Source organism: Lagopus leucura, unplaced genomic scaffold (assembly GCF_019238085.1).
Source record: "Lagopus leucura isolate 7727_CA_CO unplaced genomic scaffold, USGS_WTPT01 Super-Scaffold_100017, whole genome shotgun sequence".
NCBI lineage: Eukaryota > Metazoa > Chordata > Aves > Galliformes > Phasianidae > Lagopus > Lagopus leucura.
This window is the reverse complement of record NW_024962271.1, coordinates 14,866,926-14,881,737: the sequence shown is the minus strand read 5'-3', so window position 1 is coordinate 14,881,737 and position 14,812 is coordinate 14,866,926. Positions and strand designations below refer to the sequence as shown.

The 14,812-nt window shown below is 52.0% G+C and overlaps 3 protein-coding genes across 9 annotated transcripts in view; 1 reads left to right on the top strand and 2 right to left on the bottom strand.

Annotated features, from left to right (window-relative positions):
* Positions 1-717: 717 nt before the first annotated feature.
* LOC122183252 (cholesteryl ester transfer protein) lies at positions 718-7,871 on the bottom strand. 3 transcript variants are annotated; one of them, XM_042877096.1, is made up of 17 exons: positions 7,783-7,871; positions 6,637-6,880; positions 4,591-4,705; positions 4,184-4,318; positions 4,023-4,093; positions 3,779-3,866; positions 3,616-3,685; positions 3,455-3,515; positions 3,059-3,150; positions 2,712-2,891; positions 2,375-2,425; positions 1,937-2,104; positions 1,698-1,765; positions 1,537-1,579; positions 1,382-1,451; positions 962-1,047; positions 718-854 (listed from the first exon to the last, which is right to left on the bottom strand). In XM_042877096.1, exons 2-17 carry the CDS (start codon positions 6,746-6,748, stop codon positions 780-782), a joined length of 1,485 nt encoding a protein of 494 aa, XP_042733030.1. In that variant the 5' UTR covers positions 6,749-6,880; positions 7,783-7,871; the 3' UTR covers positions 718-779. The 3 variants fall into 3 exon arrangements, with proteins under 3 accessions (XP_042733030.1, XP_042733029.1, XP_042733028.1); XM_042877095.1 differs by lacking the exon at positions 7,783-7,871 and adding an exon at positions 5,503-5,859 and having other exon boundaries at positions 6,637-6,723; XM_042877094.1 differs by lacking the exons at positions 6,637-6,880; positions 7,783-7,871 and adding an exon at positions 5,503-6,619.
* Position 7,872: 1 nt separating this feature from the next.
* HERPUD1 (homocysteine inducible ER protein with ubiquitin like domain 1) lies at positions 7,873-13,123 on the bottom strand. 3 transcript variants are annotated; one of them, XM_042877097.1, is made up of 8 exons: positions 12,986-13,123; positions 12,730-12,807; positions 12,578-12,652; positions 11,485-11,606; positions 11,056-11,178; positions 10,223-10,561; positions 9,313-9,418; positions 7,873-8,808 (listed from the first exon to the last, which is right to left on the bottom strand). In XM_042877097.1, the coding sequence occupies exons 1-8, from the start codon at positions 13,121-13,123 to the stop codon at positions 8,638-8,640; spliced, it is 1,152 nt and encodes a 383-aa protein (XP_042733031.1). In that variant the 3' UTR covers positions 7,873-8,637. The 3 variants fall into 3 exon arrangements, with proteins under 3 accessions (XP_042733031.1, XP_042733033.1, XP_042733032.1); XM_042877099.1 differs by having other exon boundaries at positions 7,873-8,805; XM_042877098.1 differs by having other exon boundaries at positions 12,578-12,649.
* A 502-nt stretch (positions 13,124-13,625) lies between these two features.
* PARD6A (par-6 family cell polarity regulator alpha) overlaps positions 13,626-14,812 on the top strand; it is a 5,006-nt gene continuing 3,819 nt past the window's right edge. For 2 of the 3 annotated variants that reach the window (XM_042877102.1, XM_042877100.1), the window contains exon 1: positions 14,640-14,703. In XM_042877102.1, the coding sequence (XP_042733036.1) occupies positions 14,641-14,703 (63 nt within the window). In that variant the 5' untranslated portion in view covers position 14,640. Of the gene's footprint in view, positions 13,777-14,639; positions 14,704-14,812 lie in introns of those variants that run through there. The other variant, XM_042877103.1, reaches the window with a different exon arrangement.

Genomic DNA, 14,812 nt, shown 5'->3' with positions numbered 1-14,812 from the left:
GGTGGAATGTTGCAGCAGAGCTGCTCCAAGGCAGCCAAATCACACTCCTCAGCTCCCACTGTGCTGTCAGGCAGCTGGTTGAGCCCAGTGCTCCTTCGGCCACGGAGCAAACTACAGTTGGCAAAGGGAGGAGGTTCCTTTTCCACTCTAGTATGGGGCAGAATGAGGAGAATGTCACCCTCTGCCTTTGCTGATGTGATCGTCACTACGTCCTTATGTTTGGCACTTTGAGCAGAGTATGGAATGAACCAATACAGCAAAAGAGCTGAGCCCCTTCGGATAAACAAGGAGGAAGGAATAGGATCCTGCTGCCTGAGCAGATACTTACTCTCATCATCTCCTTGGCTTCCTTATCATTTTTATTACTTCTGTCATATTAGCTCAACAGCACGAGCATGGTTTGCCCGCGGCTCTACATGGTGCTGGGTGTACCCAGGACACAAGGTGTGTGTGCTCACAGACTGCTCTCCAAACTCACGTCTTCAGCCGTACAAGAGATGCCAAAAGATGGGCCAAGCCTCTTTCTGTTAGCTCCCACTGTTAACCCAGCGTCCGCAGCCTTCAAGAATTCAACCCTTACTTGCAAGCTCCTTGGGATCCCCTTTAAAGATCCTGGCATAAAAGCATCAAGGGCTTCGCAAAGACAAGTCTCAGTGGAGATGCAATTGCATGGAAATTGCAGGGCTTCTCAGGAAAACAAAACAGAACTCAGCAGAGGCTGATTCAAACCAACTTGTATTTTGTTTCACACCCAATCTGCTTGTACAAAGAGACCGGTTCTATAACGTTTTCTTGAGGAAGTTAAGCAGCAAATGGTTGGGGAAGCTAAAGTCAAGCTGTACAATTAGGTATCTCTAAAAATGCAGGGGGAAAAAATACATTAGTGTTCTGTGCTATATGTTGGGATTATCGTACTTCCATTAAAGGCTTTGAGAGCCAGGTATTTCTAAACTCTGCTTACCTTTCTTGTGATGATCTCAGGGTTTTTAATCTCAAATAAATGAAGCCCTTTGCTGTTCATCAGTGAGGTTAAAGCTGGTTCGATCTCTACAGAATCAGGAAAACCACCCAGTTATGGTTATGGCCATCCTGGCTTGCTGCTCTCATGTGCTGTGACCTTATCTTGCCCAAAGCTAACTGTGCCTTCAGCCTGGCAGAAACTCCCTTTCCCTTATCCCAGCCATTCACAAAGGTGGTTCTTTCTCCATTGCCCAGCAGAAATTCACACCAGCAACGTGAAAAGTGTAATTCCATCCCCTCTTCCCTTGCCACTACCAAGATGGGGGAGATATCAGCGTACTTCTTCAGCAAATTGGTACAGGAGAACTGATGATAAGTGCTCTGCAGAGTACTTTGGCATTTCTCTGAAGGGAAAACTCACTTGAAATCACTTCTGGGATCCCAACAGCGGAGATCATCTTCTGCAGGAAGTTTCTTACGGGCTGGTCATTCTGAAAGCCAGACAATTCATACAGAAGGGTTGTGAGGTTGTAGTTTAGCAGCAGATGGCCTAGAGAATACTTGCTTAGGACTTACTCCACTTGGATCAGCTGTGCAGTTAAAGACTTTAAACTCTATCCTGAAGGGAAGAAAAAAGGAAGCAAAACAGCAATAGGGGACGAAGAAATCTTCACTGTAGTGCTTTCAGATGGGGGCTCAATGAAGCAGTGGAATACCTAAGGAACTCCAGCACTCACCTGGAATCCAGAGGGCGCAAAATGAGTTTCTTTTCCACATAGGCAGCTTGGACAGTGACCGTGATTTCCTGCACAGAGATGCACAGATGTAACTCTCCTTGCCTTACAGCAGGGAGCTCTTATCTGGATATTCTGGTTTGCTTTCTATAATACAGAGTTTAATGCTTTCTGGCTTCACCTCCAGATATTACCGGCGATCTGGCCAAAGGTCTTGGCAGTCAGGATATGCAAGAACTGACCTTCTCCATGTATAGAACTGTCAAGGGCTCATCTCCCGGGGAAAGGATACTGATCTCCACTGCTACCAACGACTTCACAACTGTCCCTTCGGGCTGGAGAGAGATCTCAGGAAGGGCGAGGCTCCACACCTTGGCCACAGAATCATTATAGGAGTTGCCTTGGAAAATCTGGTCAAATAAGGAACAGAAGTCAGGCTTTTGTCATACTGCTTCCCAATTTCGGACCCACTTCCCATACAGTTTCATTTCCCACATCACAAGAGGCCAACAGCTCTGCTGGTTTCAAGGAATCTGTGTCAACCTGGAGGATGGAGAAATCCTTGAAAAGCACAACAATCTCTCTCTCCTCCAGCCTCTGGTTTCTCCACCAGCCCAACACAAAACTCTTAAGTTGTCCAGGGAAGGACACAAAATGCTCGGAGTAGAACCAAAGTTTACCAAACGCACTGCCTTCTGTTGTGCTTCTGTGTCTTCAAATTCAAACAGCGCCTTCAGAAACAAAGCAGAAACAGGTTGTTAAAGAAATTAAGAGATGCTGGATGTGGCAGAAGATGCACGCGCAGCCTGCAGCCAGAGGCACGGTTCCTCCTGAACCCACCACCCTTCTGAGAACCGCAGAAAAATCACACACCGCTTTACAACCCAGAAGTCAAGTTTTCTGTCAGCTGATGTCCCTCTAAGGGATAGCACCACCTGCTAGTGTGGACTTGTTATGGATGTACCAATTTCTGACCGAGTGCACATGTAATACTGAGGAACCAGCCCTGCAAGTCACCTGCAGCTTCTCCCCTCTGATGGTCAGCACCAGGCGCCCATCTAGGAAAGCTGCCGAAGCCAGGGAGTTGAGGATGTGTTCAGACAACCAGAAGTACAGCATTCGGGATTCGGACAGCAGAGATGGGGAGAAAACAGAGTCGCTGAGGACGTCAGAGTAGTTCTTGTACAGGACGAGGCCCTTGAAAGGAAAGCGACTGTGTTGGCAAGGACATGCAGCAGGGAGACAGGACAAAATGTCAGCAGCTGCATCTGCCAGCAGTGGTGGCAAGGGGAAGGGCTGCTGGACTCAGAGCAAACACCGTGGGCAGGAAACCTTTGGTTTCCGAGGAGCCCGAATTACTTTACCTTGTGGTGTGATTCTAGGTAATTTGCTTTAATTAAAGGATCTGATGCAAGGGAAATATCGAGTCCAATGGCCTCATCTCGGACAAAATTTTCTGCCAGGAGAAAGCACAAAAGCCTTACATTGAAAATACCACCAGCAGCAGAGCTTGCAGCATGCAGCATTAGGACATGCTGCAGAAGGTGACCTGGAAGCTGTAAAAGGAACACGCATTGGGATGGGACAGGGGACTCACTCCTTTGAGTGCTAGTGCTGACCCCAACACTGCTTCTGGCTCTCAGTGGGAACCCATGCATGTTTTTGAGGGACTATTTTAATGGATGTGGTTGCTGTCCTGTTGGGACTCAAATATTAAAGCTGCACGTAAAGGAAACAAGGAGAAAACCGAGGGTGCTTACCTGCGATGTCATGGACAAAATTTGCCATCACCTGGGCAAGGAGATTTATTTCTTTGCACACCTGCAAGAGGAAGGGAGCGCCCTCAGTGTCAGCACCACCTTGTTTTGTGGATTCCTTTTGCTTGCCACTGAAACACGTGGCTATCGTCTTGCAGGCATACTTCTCTCTTGAGCACAAACTTCAAGGTGAAGGAGATGAAATTGGTGAAGAACTGCTTCAGCCAGCCCGGCCTGCAGGGATGGGAGCAGTCAGGGGCAGCCAGGGCCCCACAGCAGGAGCAGTGGCTGAGCAGGGGGACCCTGGATGCAGGGGAACAGACTCACTCCTTGTCTCCTTGGAGGTGCAGCACCAGCTTGTGGAAGGACAGGTAGCAGTCCGAGGCGTCGGCAGCCACCTGCTCCTCCTGGCATACTGCACAAAAGAAGGAGAAAAGTTGACAGCTGGGGACAGCTGTGCCCAGTCTGTGTGTGCAGGGCAGTGGGGAGCACCTCCAGCCCTGCATGCCATCAGATGCCCACAGCCCAGCTCGCCGTTCCCTATGGCTTGTGGCCAACAGCTGATACTTACACAGTTTTATGTTTATCTGGAGGTCGATGGAAGACTCAATTTCAAAATCAACCGAGTGAAAGAGCTGCAGGCTGTAGGAGCAGAAGAGAAGACATTCCACACCAGAGCATGCAGCTGGTCCCAGCCACAAGGCTGCGGCTGCTTGGCCCTCAGGTACTTACAACCAGGCCCCCGCGTAGCCATAAGTCAGGGTCCCTCTGAAGAAGGCTGTCACGTTTTTGATGGCTATATCAATGGCATAGTTCTCCTTGAGCTCCACCTCACTCTGCTCTATGGACAAGTCGCTGACCTGGATGCTAAAAGCAAAGAGAACCCGGTTCGTGGCCAGCCCTCAAAGCTGGGAACACAGCAACATGCTTTGGAAGAACCCCAGCTTCATTTCAGTGCTCCTCTTCAGCAACAGCCACAGCAGGAAATCCACCTGTGCTTGCACCATTGCCTTTATCATCCCCAGACGGTGTCCCATGGGTAGACACCATGAGACCTGCTTTCAGCAGTAACCACTGGGTCAAAGCTCCCTTCCCAGTGTTGTGCTGTTCCCGTGGCATGGAATTGCAGCGGAACTCACTTGGTCAGCGTGTAAGCCACCGTGCCCAGGAGCCGCATGGACCTTTCCCCTGTGATGTTTGGGAATTTGGCGTTCTTGAACGCAGCTTGAATGAGCCGTGCTGTCTCCTGGTTCACTGTCAGTAGAAGAACAAAGATACCAAAGTGCCATCTCCTGGCCGCTAGGTCAGCCTGCACCTGGGATTGCAGCCCCGCAGAGGCATTTCACCCCCGGCATTTCCATTAGGCTTAGGAAGCAGCTTCTGAGTAAACACCGAGAAAAACCCCGCAGCTCACCTGCACCGTACCATTGGGACAGATTTTGGCAAGGCTGCGCTTGTCCTCACGCTGCACAAGCTGTTGCGGTGCCTTGCTCTGTGGCTGCTTACGCATACCACTGTCAGCTACTGAGTTTCTAAAGAAAACCTTCAGAGTCTGAATTTTCTGTGCGTGTTTTCCTAAAGCTATCCAGCCCGTATCAGCCTCAGATGTACTTCTTCCCTTGTACAGGACTTCTTTCCCTCCAGAAATCCCTTCTCTTACTCCAGCCCAGGATCCTTCTCTGCACATAGCACCACCGGTGGAGCTAGGATGGGGCTGTGATCACCCTTTGCAGAAGCATTAATTCTTCCCATATGCACAGAGCCTCCCAAACCCTCACAATAAAACCCCAACCCATGCTAGCAGAGACACCCTGTCTCCCCCCTTGTGCAGACCAGCCCCAGGAGGTGATGTTGCAGCAGCAAGGAAGAAAACCCAGCACTCATTTTCTCCTGTTCTTCCACCCCAGCACATATCAACAGTAAAACTTTGTAGTGAGGAGAGAGAGCGAATACCATTTTCTAGCTCCTTAGGGAAGCTGTTCCTGTTCAGCTCAGGCAGTATAAGTGCCCATGGTTCAACCTGCCGCCCCAAATAAGCCAGCAGCACTTACACAGCAACGCTGCGGGCTTGGTCATCCTGCAGACGATCCCAGTGACGCTGTATGGCACTGGCCCGAACTCACAGGCTGCTGCTGCATGGATGAGCATCAGCAAGATCCTGGCCGTCCCCAGCCTCATCCCTCCAGCCCACAGCATCCCTGGCTGGAGCAGTGCGTGCCAACAGGAGCAGCTGATTCTTGAGTGTGGAGAAGGCTGCTTTCATACCTCCGAGCAGGACGTGACCTGCTTCCTCCACTTATCAAAACTCATCACACATTTCCTAATCTTCCCATAGTTTCCTTGAGCCCTGTCTGGTCGCGTGCTGTCTTCCTCCCGCAGCTGCCAAGGCCGTGGTAACTCGGGATGCACTGCATTGCAGGGGGAGGAGAATGAGGGATGCGAAATGGGAGTAGGAGAAAGTGCAAGGAGCAGCCTGGGACGTGCACTGCCTCCAGCCAGTCCATCATTTGCTTTTTGCACACACGTTCCAAGCTTTGAATTCCTACTTCTCTGCAAATCTCTGTTTAGGAAAGGTTAGAAACCCAAATCCAGACCCGCTCTTTGTGCACACTTGCCCTGCACGCCACCAACCCCTGCACCTTGGAACCATCACAGATCAAGCTGCAGGACAAAGGAAGGCTGAGTTATTTCAGCAAGACCCACGAACCACCTCCCTTAGCCATCAGTCTCACGGGTGAAGGTGAGAACTCAGGGTGCTGCAAGAGCACTGAGCAAGGCACTGCTGTCCCTGACGGAGGGCTGAGCACGTCTCCTCCAGCAGCCCACGTCCGGCAGCCCCCGCCCTGAGCTTTGTTTTCTTCCTGAGTTGAGAAAGTGAACGGCCTCCAGTACCCGCAGGAGCACTGCCGGTCAGCGACCTGCATAGTAAGACTATTTGATGGAGCAAACTCACAGCTACCAAACACTATTTTTCAATGGTCACCACCATCAGCTGCACGTTTTCAGCAGTGATGAACAGGAGCCCACATGCCACGCTTATAACAACCTGCAGCAGCAGACCCACTGTCCCATTGTGTGTCATCACTCACTGCCTCTTCATGCTCACATCCACTGTTTTGTCTCATAAACGTTCAGCAAGCACTGATGAATGTCAGCGGGTGCTATTTTTTCCACATGGAGATTACCTGATGTCACCAGGAGGATGATGGCCCCACTCCCTGCTGGCTTTTCAGGTCTGGTCCAGCACTGGGGCTGAGGTCCACCAGCAGTCCCCAAGGGGACAGGTCTCCATGGCATTCTTTAAGATGCCACCCAGGATCCACCAATGGCTGCAATCAGTGAGGACTCATTTTGCAATGGAAACTTACGCTATGCCTCTCAAAAAGACCCTTTTTTGAGTGGAAGAAGGGCGATTCTAGGACGGTTTCTCTGTAGGAAAACAAAGATTTCTTCTCTCATTTTTAGGGCAGGGAAGCAGCAGTCCTGGTGAGGAAGCCTTGCCGGGAGCAGGAATGGTAGGAACAGGCCGACTGTTGGACTCTATGACCTTTGAGCTCTTTTCCACCCTTAACAATTCTGTGACACCTTTGCTCCATGTGCACTTCCACATCAGATGGCTTTTGGTCAGACTGCCCCTCCGCTGCACATCAACATCAGTGGGAAAGTTCAACTTCTATTGCCATACCAACATCCACCTCTGACATGAGGGGCCAGTATAACAAAATAGGGGGCTTTACTTTCAGAGCAGTCCTCGTGAGCGAATCACGGAGAGGCTGAGGTTGGAAGGGACCTTACAGCCCACCGGTTCCAACCCCTGCCATGGCTTGGGTGGCCCCCACTAGCTCAGAGCCCACCAGGTATGGGGCACCTATAGATCTAGGTAGCAGTGCCAGGGCTCACCAACCTCTGAATCATTTCTTCCTGACATCTAACCTACATCTCCTGTTAGTAAAGCTATTCCCCTTTGCCCTATCACTATCAGACCCTTTAAAAGTTGGTCTCTAACTTGCCCTCAATAGGGGGCTAAAGACAGAATAACTCAGCATCAGCCACGTTCTGCCCAAGACTCCTCATCCATTCCCAGCCCTTTTACAGCCAGCAGGAGGGCAGGGAAGGACAGGGCACTGCCGGGCACTGACCTCCCTGCAGGAAGGGAAGGGCCAGACAGTTTCCACCTACAACAACAGTGCCACAAACATCAAACATCACTGCCCTGGAGTAACCAGCCCCGAGAGCAGCACAGGGACATCAGCCTGTCACCCTGCACAAGGCCAGGCTGTGCACTGGAGCTCCTTACCCCCCCATACTGAGAAATTGGTGGTGGTGCTTACCCTGAATTGACCCAAAACCTCGTGGCCTTCCAAGGTCAAGAAGTTCAGAGCACACAGTGCACCCTGCTGTAGAGCACACACAAGTACAGATAAGTGACTGCAAATTTTTATTGAATCAAAGCCCTCAACCGCATCAAAGGAAACAAACCCAACAGAGCTGCTCCAGAGTGAAAATGCATCTACATTAAATACAGGTCTCAGTCTGCTCTGATTTTATAACTGAAAGCAGTAAATTTAAGTCTTGCATAAATTCTTGATTGAAGTTGAATGCACTTAACTCTTCTCCCATTATTTGAAAGCAGAGAAGAAATCAGCCTTGAGTATGAAGGACTTGCTGGGCAGTTTGAAACCTGCAGCTCCACTGCCCCCCAGCTGCCCCTTTCACCAAGGAAATGGCACAATGCATCTTTCATAGGAAAATACTTACAAAGCAAAATTTAAAATATTGTTGAAGCAATTTAACAATAGATCTTTCCTAAAAACCTGCTAATGCTTATCTAGCAATTTAAGATATTACACTCAGTGTAATTTAAATAGCATTTGACACATTCCAACAGGAATCGCATTACACAGAAGAAGCAATTTGCTTCTCTAACATCTTTGCACACGTGCTCAGAGCCTGTGCATTTAGTGCACAAGTTTGCAATGCCAAGCCTGTACATGGGTACCCAATAAATGCTATGGAAGAAAATTCTTTGGAATGAGGGCAACCATCTTGTGCCTGTATTGCAACAACTTAAGGCCTCTTGCAGCTTCGTCAGTGAAGGCCAGAGAAATGCCACACGTTTTCACTCCTGTTTTGGGATTGGCATCTGCTCTGCTCACTGATGTTCCACAAAAGCAAATGGTGCCACGTCAGTTGCGGGTCAGCCTGGGCCCTTCTGGAAGGAGGGATGCAAAGAAGGTCTTGAAAAACAGCCACACTGTGCTCATAAGGGATGGGTTGTTCTGTGGCAGCTCTGGCAGAACTTGTCCTGCATCAGGAAGGGCCTCAGGTTCCTCTGCTCTGCCTGCATTCCCTCCCTGCTGAAAGGAAGAACATTCAGTGAGAATCACTGCAGAAATGCATTATGAGAATCAGGTGCTAAGCTGATTTTCACTGTCAATATAAAACCTACACAGTGCTTCTCTACTGAAGTAACCCCAACAACCAAAGAAAGAATATACTGCTCAGGACAGACGCACGCATGGTTTATTTGGTCAGCTGTTTCCTTCACAGCCAAGGAACTCAGCAAACACTGACAACAACCCCAAGCGTCACTGGAAATGCAGGACTCAACTTGCTCACATACTCAGACCTGAGTTCAGTTACAGAACTTAGACTGCAACAGACCACTCTCCAATAGCTAACAAGTAGGAGATTACATGCAGCACTTCATACTCCACAAGAGGAAGCAGGCTGGCAATTATTCCACACAGAAGATGCTTCTCTACAAAAATTCAGAATTTTCCCTGCTTGGATAATTAGTAAACTACTTGTACAAACAGTAAAAACTTCATTGCATGCCCATGTTTTGGAAAATGCAATACCTGTAAGTTATTGTTCTGGTCCTGGTTTACAGCAGCTTGAGGAGGAATGTTATCTGGGAAAGGCTGAGCTCGTCGTTGTCTAAAGGGGAACCAGCCAACATGGTGCCTGAGGGAAGGCAAGTATTTGTGTTAATGCTGCTTACACGACTCCTCCCTGACACACCAGGGTAATTCAACAACATTCTATTTGGGTATTACCAACAGTGTGTCTAAGGACCTGACAAAGCCATCAGCCTTCTTTCTACAAGTCTGAATATATCAAAGTGCATTTTTAAGCTGCTGCAGTTTCAGCTCTGAGGCTACTGACAGGAACTCACAGGCCTGCACCCATTATCTCACATGTGATCAAACATGAGGGGACATTCTGTCAGACACCCCAAAAATGTCACCCAAGGGCAGGCTATCTGTACTGTACTCCTAAGAGATTTATCCCCAATTCTTCCCCTCTAGAGCAGCTTAAAAGCAACTCAGGACATCACTTTCTAAGCTTTGTCTTCTCTCCTGAGAAGGTGACAAAAACCCATGTGCCTACATGACTTACAGAGAAGGCGCAAGGTTCTCTCCCAAGATTTCAAGCCCTTGTCTGTTGTTTCACTGAACTTTCAGAGAACTGCTGGGGCTTTACACTAAGAGTTACTTGGTCTTCCAATTGCCTTCCAAAAAGGAAAGTCAACTACACCAGAAGAGAGGGCAAGACCATTCCCCATCACCTACCCATTCTTCTCTGAACCCAGAGGCTGTAACAGTATTTTTGCTGAACACTGAGGTATGCCAGGGTGAGATGAGAGGTTCACTTTCCCCAGGTACACAATCCCCATAAAGCTCTAACATCAGAAGGCTCGCCTCCCCCCAGGGTGCAGCACTTCACTGCAACATCTGACAGCACTCAATATCCCAACTATGCACTTACAGATACATCAGAACAGTGCCACCCATCACCAGGAGGAATCTGCTGATGCTGGAGTAGAAATAGATGATGTTGACAAAAACATAGAACAGCGTTGCAGAGTACAGCCAGTCCAACCAGTCTCGATGGCCACCCTCCTCCTCTTCCCCCATGAGAGGACCCCCCTGGGCGTTCATCCTTAAGTCCTGGTTGGCCACCTCGTTTGCTTGCGGAGCAGCATTCCGCTCCCCAGGTTGGTTGTGTGCAGGAAATGGGGCTGGGAGAGGAGCTGGGGGTGTCACTGGGATCTCCTGAGAGCGCCGTGGGGAGGAGGGCTCAGCAGATGCAGCAGTAGAAGCCAAGCTGAAAACCAGAGAAATGTGGCTTAAATCTTTTTATGGTGAACAGACACTCAGAACTTGTCCACCTTAGAAGTTCAGAACCACAAAGTCAGAGCACATACAATTTAGGAAAGGGTTGTGCTTCACAAGGGCTCAAAACAAATTTTGGCTCTGCCTAAGACAATGCTTTCATGACTGCCAAGTCAAACCACACACCTTCATGTTAACAATACCTTCACAAAAAGTTATTCTGCTCAACCTGAAGGTGTTCTGTAAGGCTGCTTACAGTTCTTGCTTTTATCTCTAAGACCAATTTCCCATCTGTGGGCTACTTTCAGCAGTCAAAAAATATGGTAAGGAGCTAACATAAGAGCAGAAGTAAATTTCCCGCAGAAAAGCAGGGCACAGCAGCAGAGCACTGAGTCTTCTGACCACACCATAAGAAAACTAGCAGTCCTTTCTTGTATTTCCTTCTATTAGCTTCTACTTTCCATTAGCAGCTTCAGGAAGACTTACTATTGCATGTAGTATTGCCTCGCATAGATCTGTTGAAGCCAGGACATCTGAAGCATGCTGTAGGTTGTGTACATAGAAAACCCTGGAGGCACAGCTTGGAAAGCATGCTGAGGTGTTTCAGGCCTGTGCAAAATTTAAGCATTTGTTAAAAACCAGAAAAGCCACAAGAGCCACTTACTGCAGGACATCAGATGGCTTCTACTATTTCCTGCACTGACACAAAAACTCTTCCCTTCAGAGTATTAAAAACATCTCCTCCCAGTGAATAAAAGCAAGACTTGCTATTACAGCAAATAAACTGGAGTTCATGCATCCTTAGCACCCCCGGCCTATTCTCCACTGCACATATGCCTCAGTGCACATATGAGGGCTGGCATCCAACACTGCCCAAGCAGGCCTACCCCATGAGGGCCTCACTAGTGGACTTACCTGGCACCGGCTTCTGCTGCTGCCTGACCACCAGGAGAGCATCTCAGCCTTCCACCATCTGAGGAAGCAGCAGCTGGTTCTTGTCTAGCTTCTGTCATCAGCTCTGGCTGCGCAGCTTTAACCTAGAAGCAACCACAGCTACCTGAGGGACTGTTCAGAACACCATGCAAATCTCATGCAAACAATTACACCACACTGCACACAGTTCTTTTAGAGGACCGTTTCACATCTCACACTCTTTGTTCTGCACTCGGCTCCCCCAGGTGCCCCAACACTGACACTGCACCTAACCCTGTGCTACAAAGCACCTCCATCTCTATTTTAGAGCCCTTAAGTTGTACATAAAGCACCCTGCACTACATACATTTCATGTTTTCACTCCCATTCAGGTCCTACCTGGTTACAGAAGTACAACTTGAAAAAGAACTAAGGGATCTGTGCTCAAGACAAACCAACTTATCAGCTACCGTGAGTCTGTGCTTTCACACCCCTTTGTGGCACACAGACATAATTCAAGAGCTGCTCTGGGGTGAAACAGCTGCACGGAATTCAGAGGGTGACTCACATCTGGCAACACGGGCAGAAAAGTTAAAATTGCTCAGTCCAGGCAGTATAAACACCTCTACATACTTCAGCACATACACTCAGAAGTAAGAAAGTTTGGACAGTGGCATTTAGGACCAATAACTCATGACACCAGCCCTTCACTTCCCCTCTGCCATCTGAGTCATTAAAGGGCAGGTAACGCATCTTCACCTACATCTGTTCTTCCACACACAGCCACTGAAAGAAGGAGAGCTGCCCCCACTGACCACAGCAGCCTCCATCTGGGTATGACAGACCCTATGTTATTAAGCAGAACAGAAAGCAGCGCTCCCTGAGGAAGCACATTACAACCACCTTACACTTGGATATTTCAGTCAGTGCAGATTTTGATGGCATCTGTTAAGCCAGCAGTTTCTGAGCTTAATTTAACTACATTCTCACACATTAAGCATCAACAGCATCACAGCGTTAACAGGAAACACCTGCAGCACTGGTGAGCACCTACAGCCCCAGCACTGAAAGCGGTGCCTCCACTCAGCGTAAATACCTCCGTGCTGCTCTCAGGCACATCTATGGGAGTCCTCTGGTTGTAGACCAGGTGCAGAGCGTGCAGCTCCTCCTGCTGAGAGACACACGGACACATTAGAGAAGTTCCCCCGTGCCGGAGTGCTTCAGTACAGGACGGGGCAGCGATCCTACCCCGGGCAGGAACTCGTGCAGGAGCTGATGGTCCAGCAGCAGCTTCCCACAGTAGATCAGCTTCTGGTCCTCCTCAGCCTTGAAGAAACGGAAAGACAGAAATCATCACCTCCTCCGAGCGAACGGAGCCGCCAAGGGACCCACGCGGAATCCCGGCCCCGCGCAGCCCCAGCTCCCAAGGTCTCGCGGTGCCGCAACCGCATCCGGGCCTTGCGTCAGCCCGCACCCCCCCCCCCCCCCGCTCCGCGGCCCTTACCGGCGCCCCGGGGGCACGGCGGCGCAGCTCGGCCTTCAGGCGCCGCACGCTCCAGGCGGGCGCGGCGCGGAGCCGCAGGTCAGGATGACGCCGCGCGGGGCTGCGCACCAGCAAGGACAGCCACGGCTCCTCCGCCATAGCGCGCGTATGGAGGTGCCCCCCGCCGCCACCCGTTATATAGCCGCCCTCCACGCCCCGCCCACTTCCGCCCCGTCCGACCGCAGCGCCGCGGTGGCTGCAAGCGATTGGCTGCGAAGGTAGAGGGGGCGGACACGTGGGCCAATAGGAAGCAGCCTCGCGTGCCGCGCGGCGGGGGGCGGAGCGAGGAAGGGTCTCTCGGAGCCGCGTCACCATGGTAACCCGGTAACCCCGGGCCGGTCGCGGTGACGTCGCGTTGCGGTGGTTTCTTCAGCCCCACATTCCAGGGCCTGGCTCCCTCAGGTCGCAGCTTCCCTGCAGCGGCCCTCAGGCCCAGGCACACGGCCCCGTCCTTCTGCACCGCTCTGGCTGCAGGCCGCGTGCTGGGGACCGGGCACGGAGCTGCCGTGCGGGGATTGCGGGCTGAGGGACGGGCCCCACCGCGGCAGGGGGCATGGGCAGGGTCCTGCGCTGAGGCCCCTCCCCGCCCTTTGCCCGCAGCTGGGCTGTTCCCGCGGCCTGAGCTGACCCCACCTGGCCAACGAGGACCACGGCCCTCAGAAGAAAGCCAGCACCGCACCCGAGGCCGCCCTTGAGAACGTCCCCAGCTGAAGCTGTTTGCCTGCTGCTGGCTGGCTGTGACCTGTGCTCAGGTGGGCACGGGGTGAAGCTGTGGGGTGAGTGCTGGAAGGGCCTGGGGCTGCTGAGCCTTTGGGCAGCCCTCACTGCTGTCCCCAGAGTGGTGACCCTGGGTAGGGACATGGCTGTGGCCCTGGGGCTGCTCAGCTCAAGGCCCTGACTCTGTGGACACAACGCAAAGCAGGAGCCAAGCCTCACATGTGTCCCGTGAGCAATGAACCCCGGTTCACCAGACACCAAGGTGAAGGGCTCTGAAAGCCCTCTGTCAATATTGCCTGCGTCAGTGCTGACCCCGCTGACAGCAGGATTATCTGTCTGACCTTAACTCAATTACCCTGTGAGCAAACCCGCCGAGTTAAACCCAGAGCTTCCCTCTGCTCCCTGTCCTTCTGCAGCAGCTCCTGGCCACGCTCTCCTGGGCAAAGCACTGAGGGCCGGAGCTGCATCAGGGAGGGTCAGACAGCGTCAGAGAACGGTTCTGCCTCACAGGGCGGTGGGCGCAGAACAGCTCCCCAGGGCTGCCGGAGCTCAGGGAGCGCAGGGACGCCGCTCTCGGTCTCAGGGTCTGATTTACGGGTGGCCCCACTCGGGTCCCTCCCGGCTCGGAGCATTCCACGATCGACGTCTCTGCGACCCCACGCTGCCCGCCGCCCGCGGGGGTCCCCCCTCCCGGCCCCGCCCCCGCCCCCGTTGCTATGGCGACGTTGTCAGCGCGCTCCCTTTCGCTCCACGGCCGCGCGCCGCGCCGCGCCGACCCCGCCCCCGAGCCCCGCCTCGACCAATGGCGCGGCGCCGCCCGGCCGGCCCGCCGGTGACGTCATGGCCGGTGAAAATCCCCCGTGGCCGCGGGAGCGGCGGCGCGGGGCGGTGCGGACAGCATGGCCAAACACCACCGCACGCCGGCGCGATCCGCCGAGCCCGTCATCGAGGTCAAGAGCAAGGTAAGCGCTGATGCCGGTGCTGATGCCGGTGCTGATGCCGGTGCTGATGCCGGTGCTGATGCCGGTGCTGATGCCGGTGCTGATGCCGGTGCTGATGCCGGTGCTGATG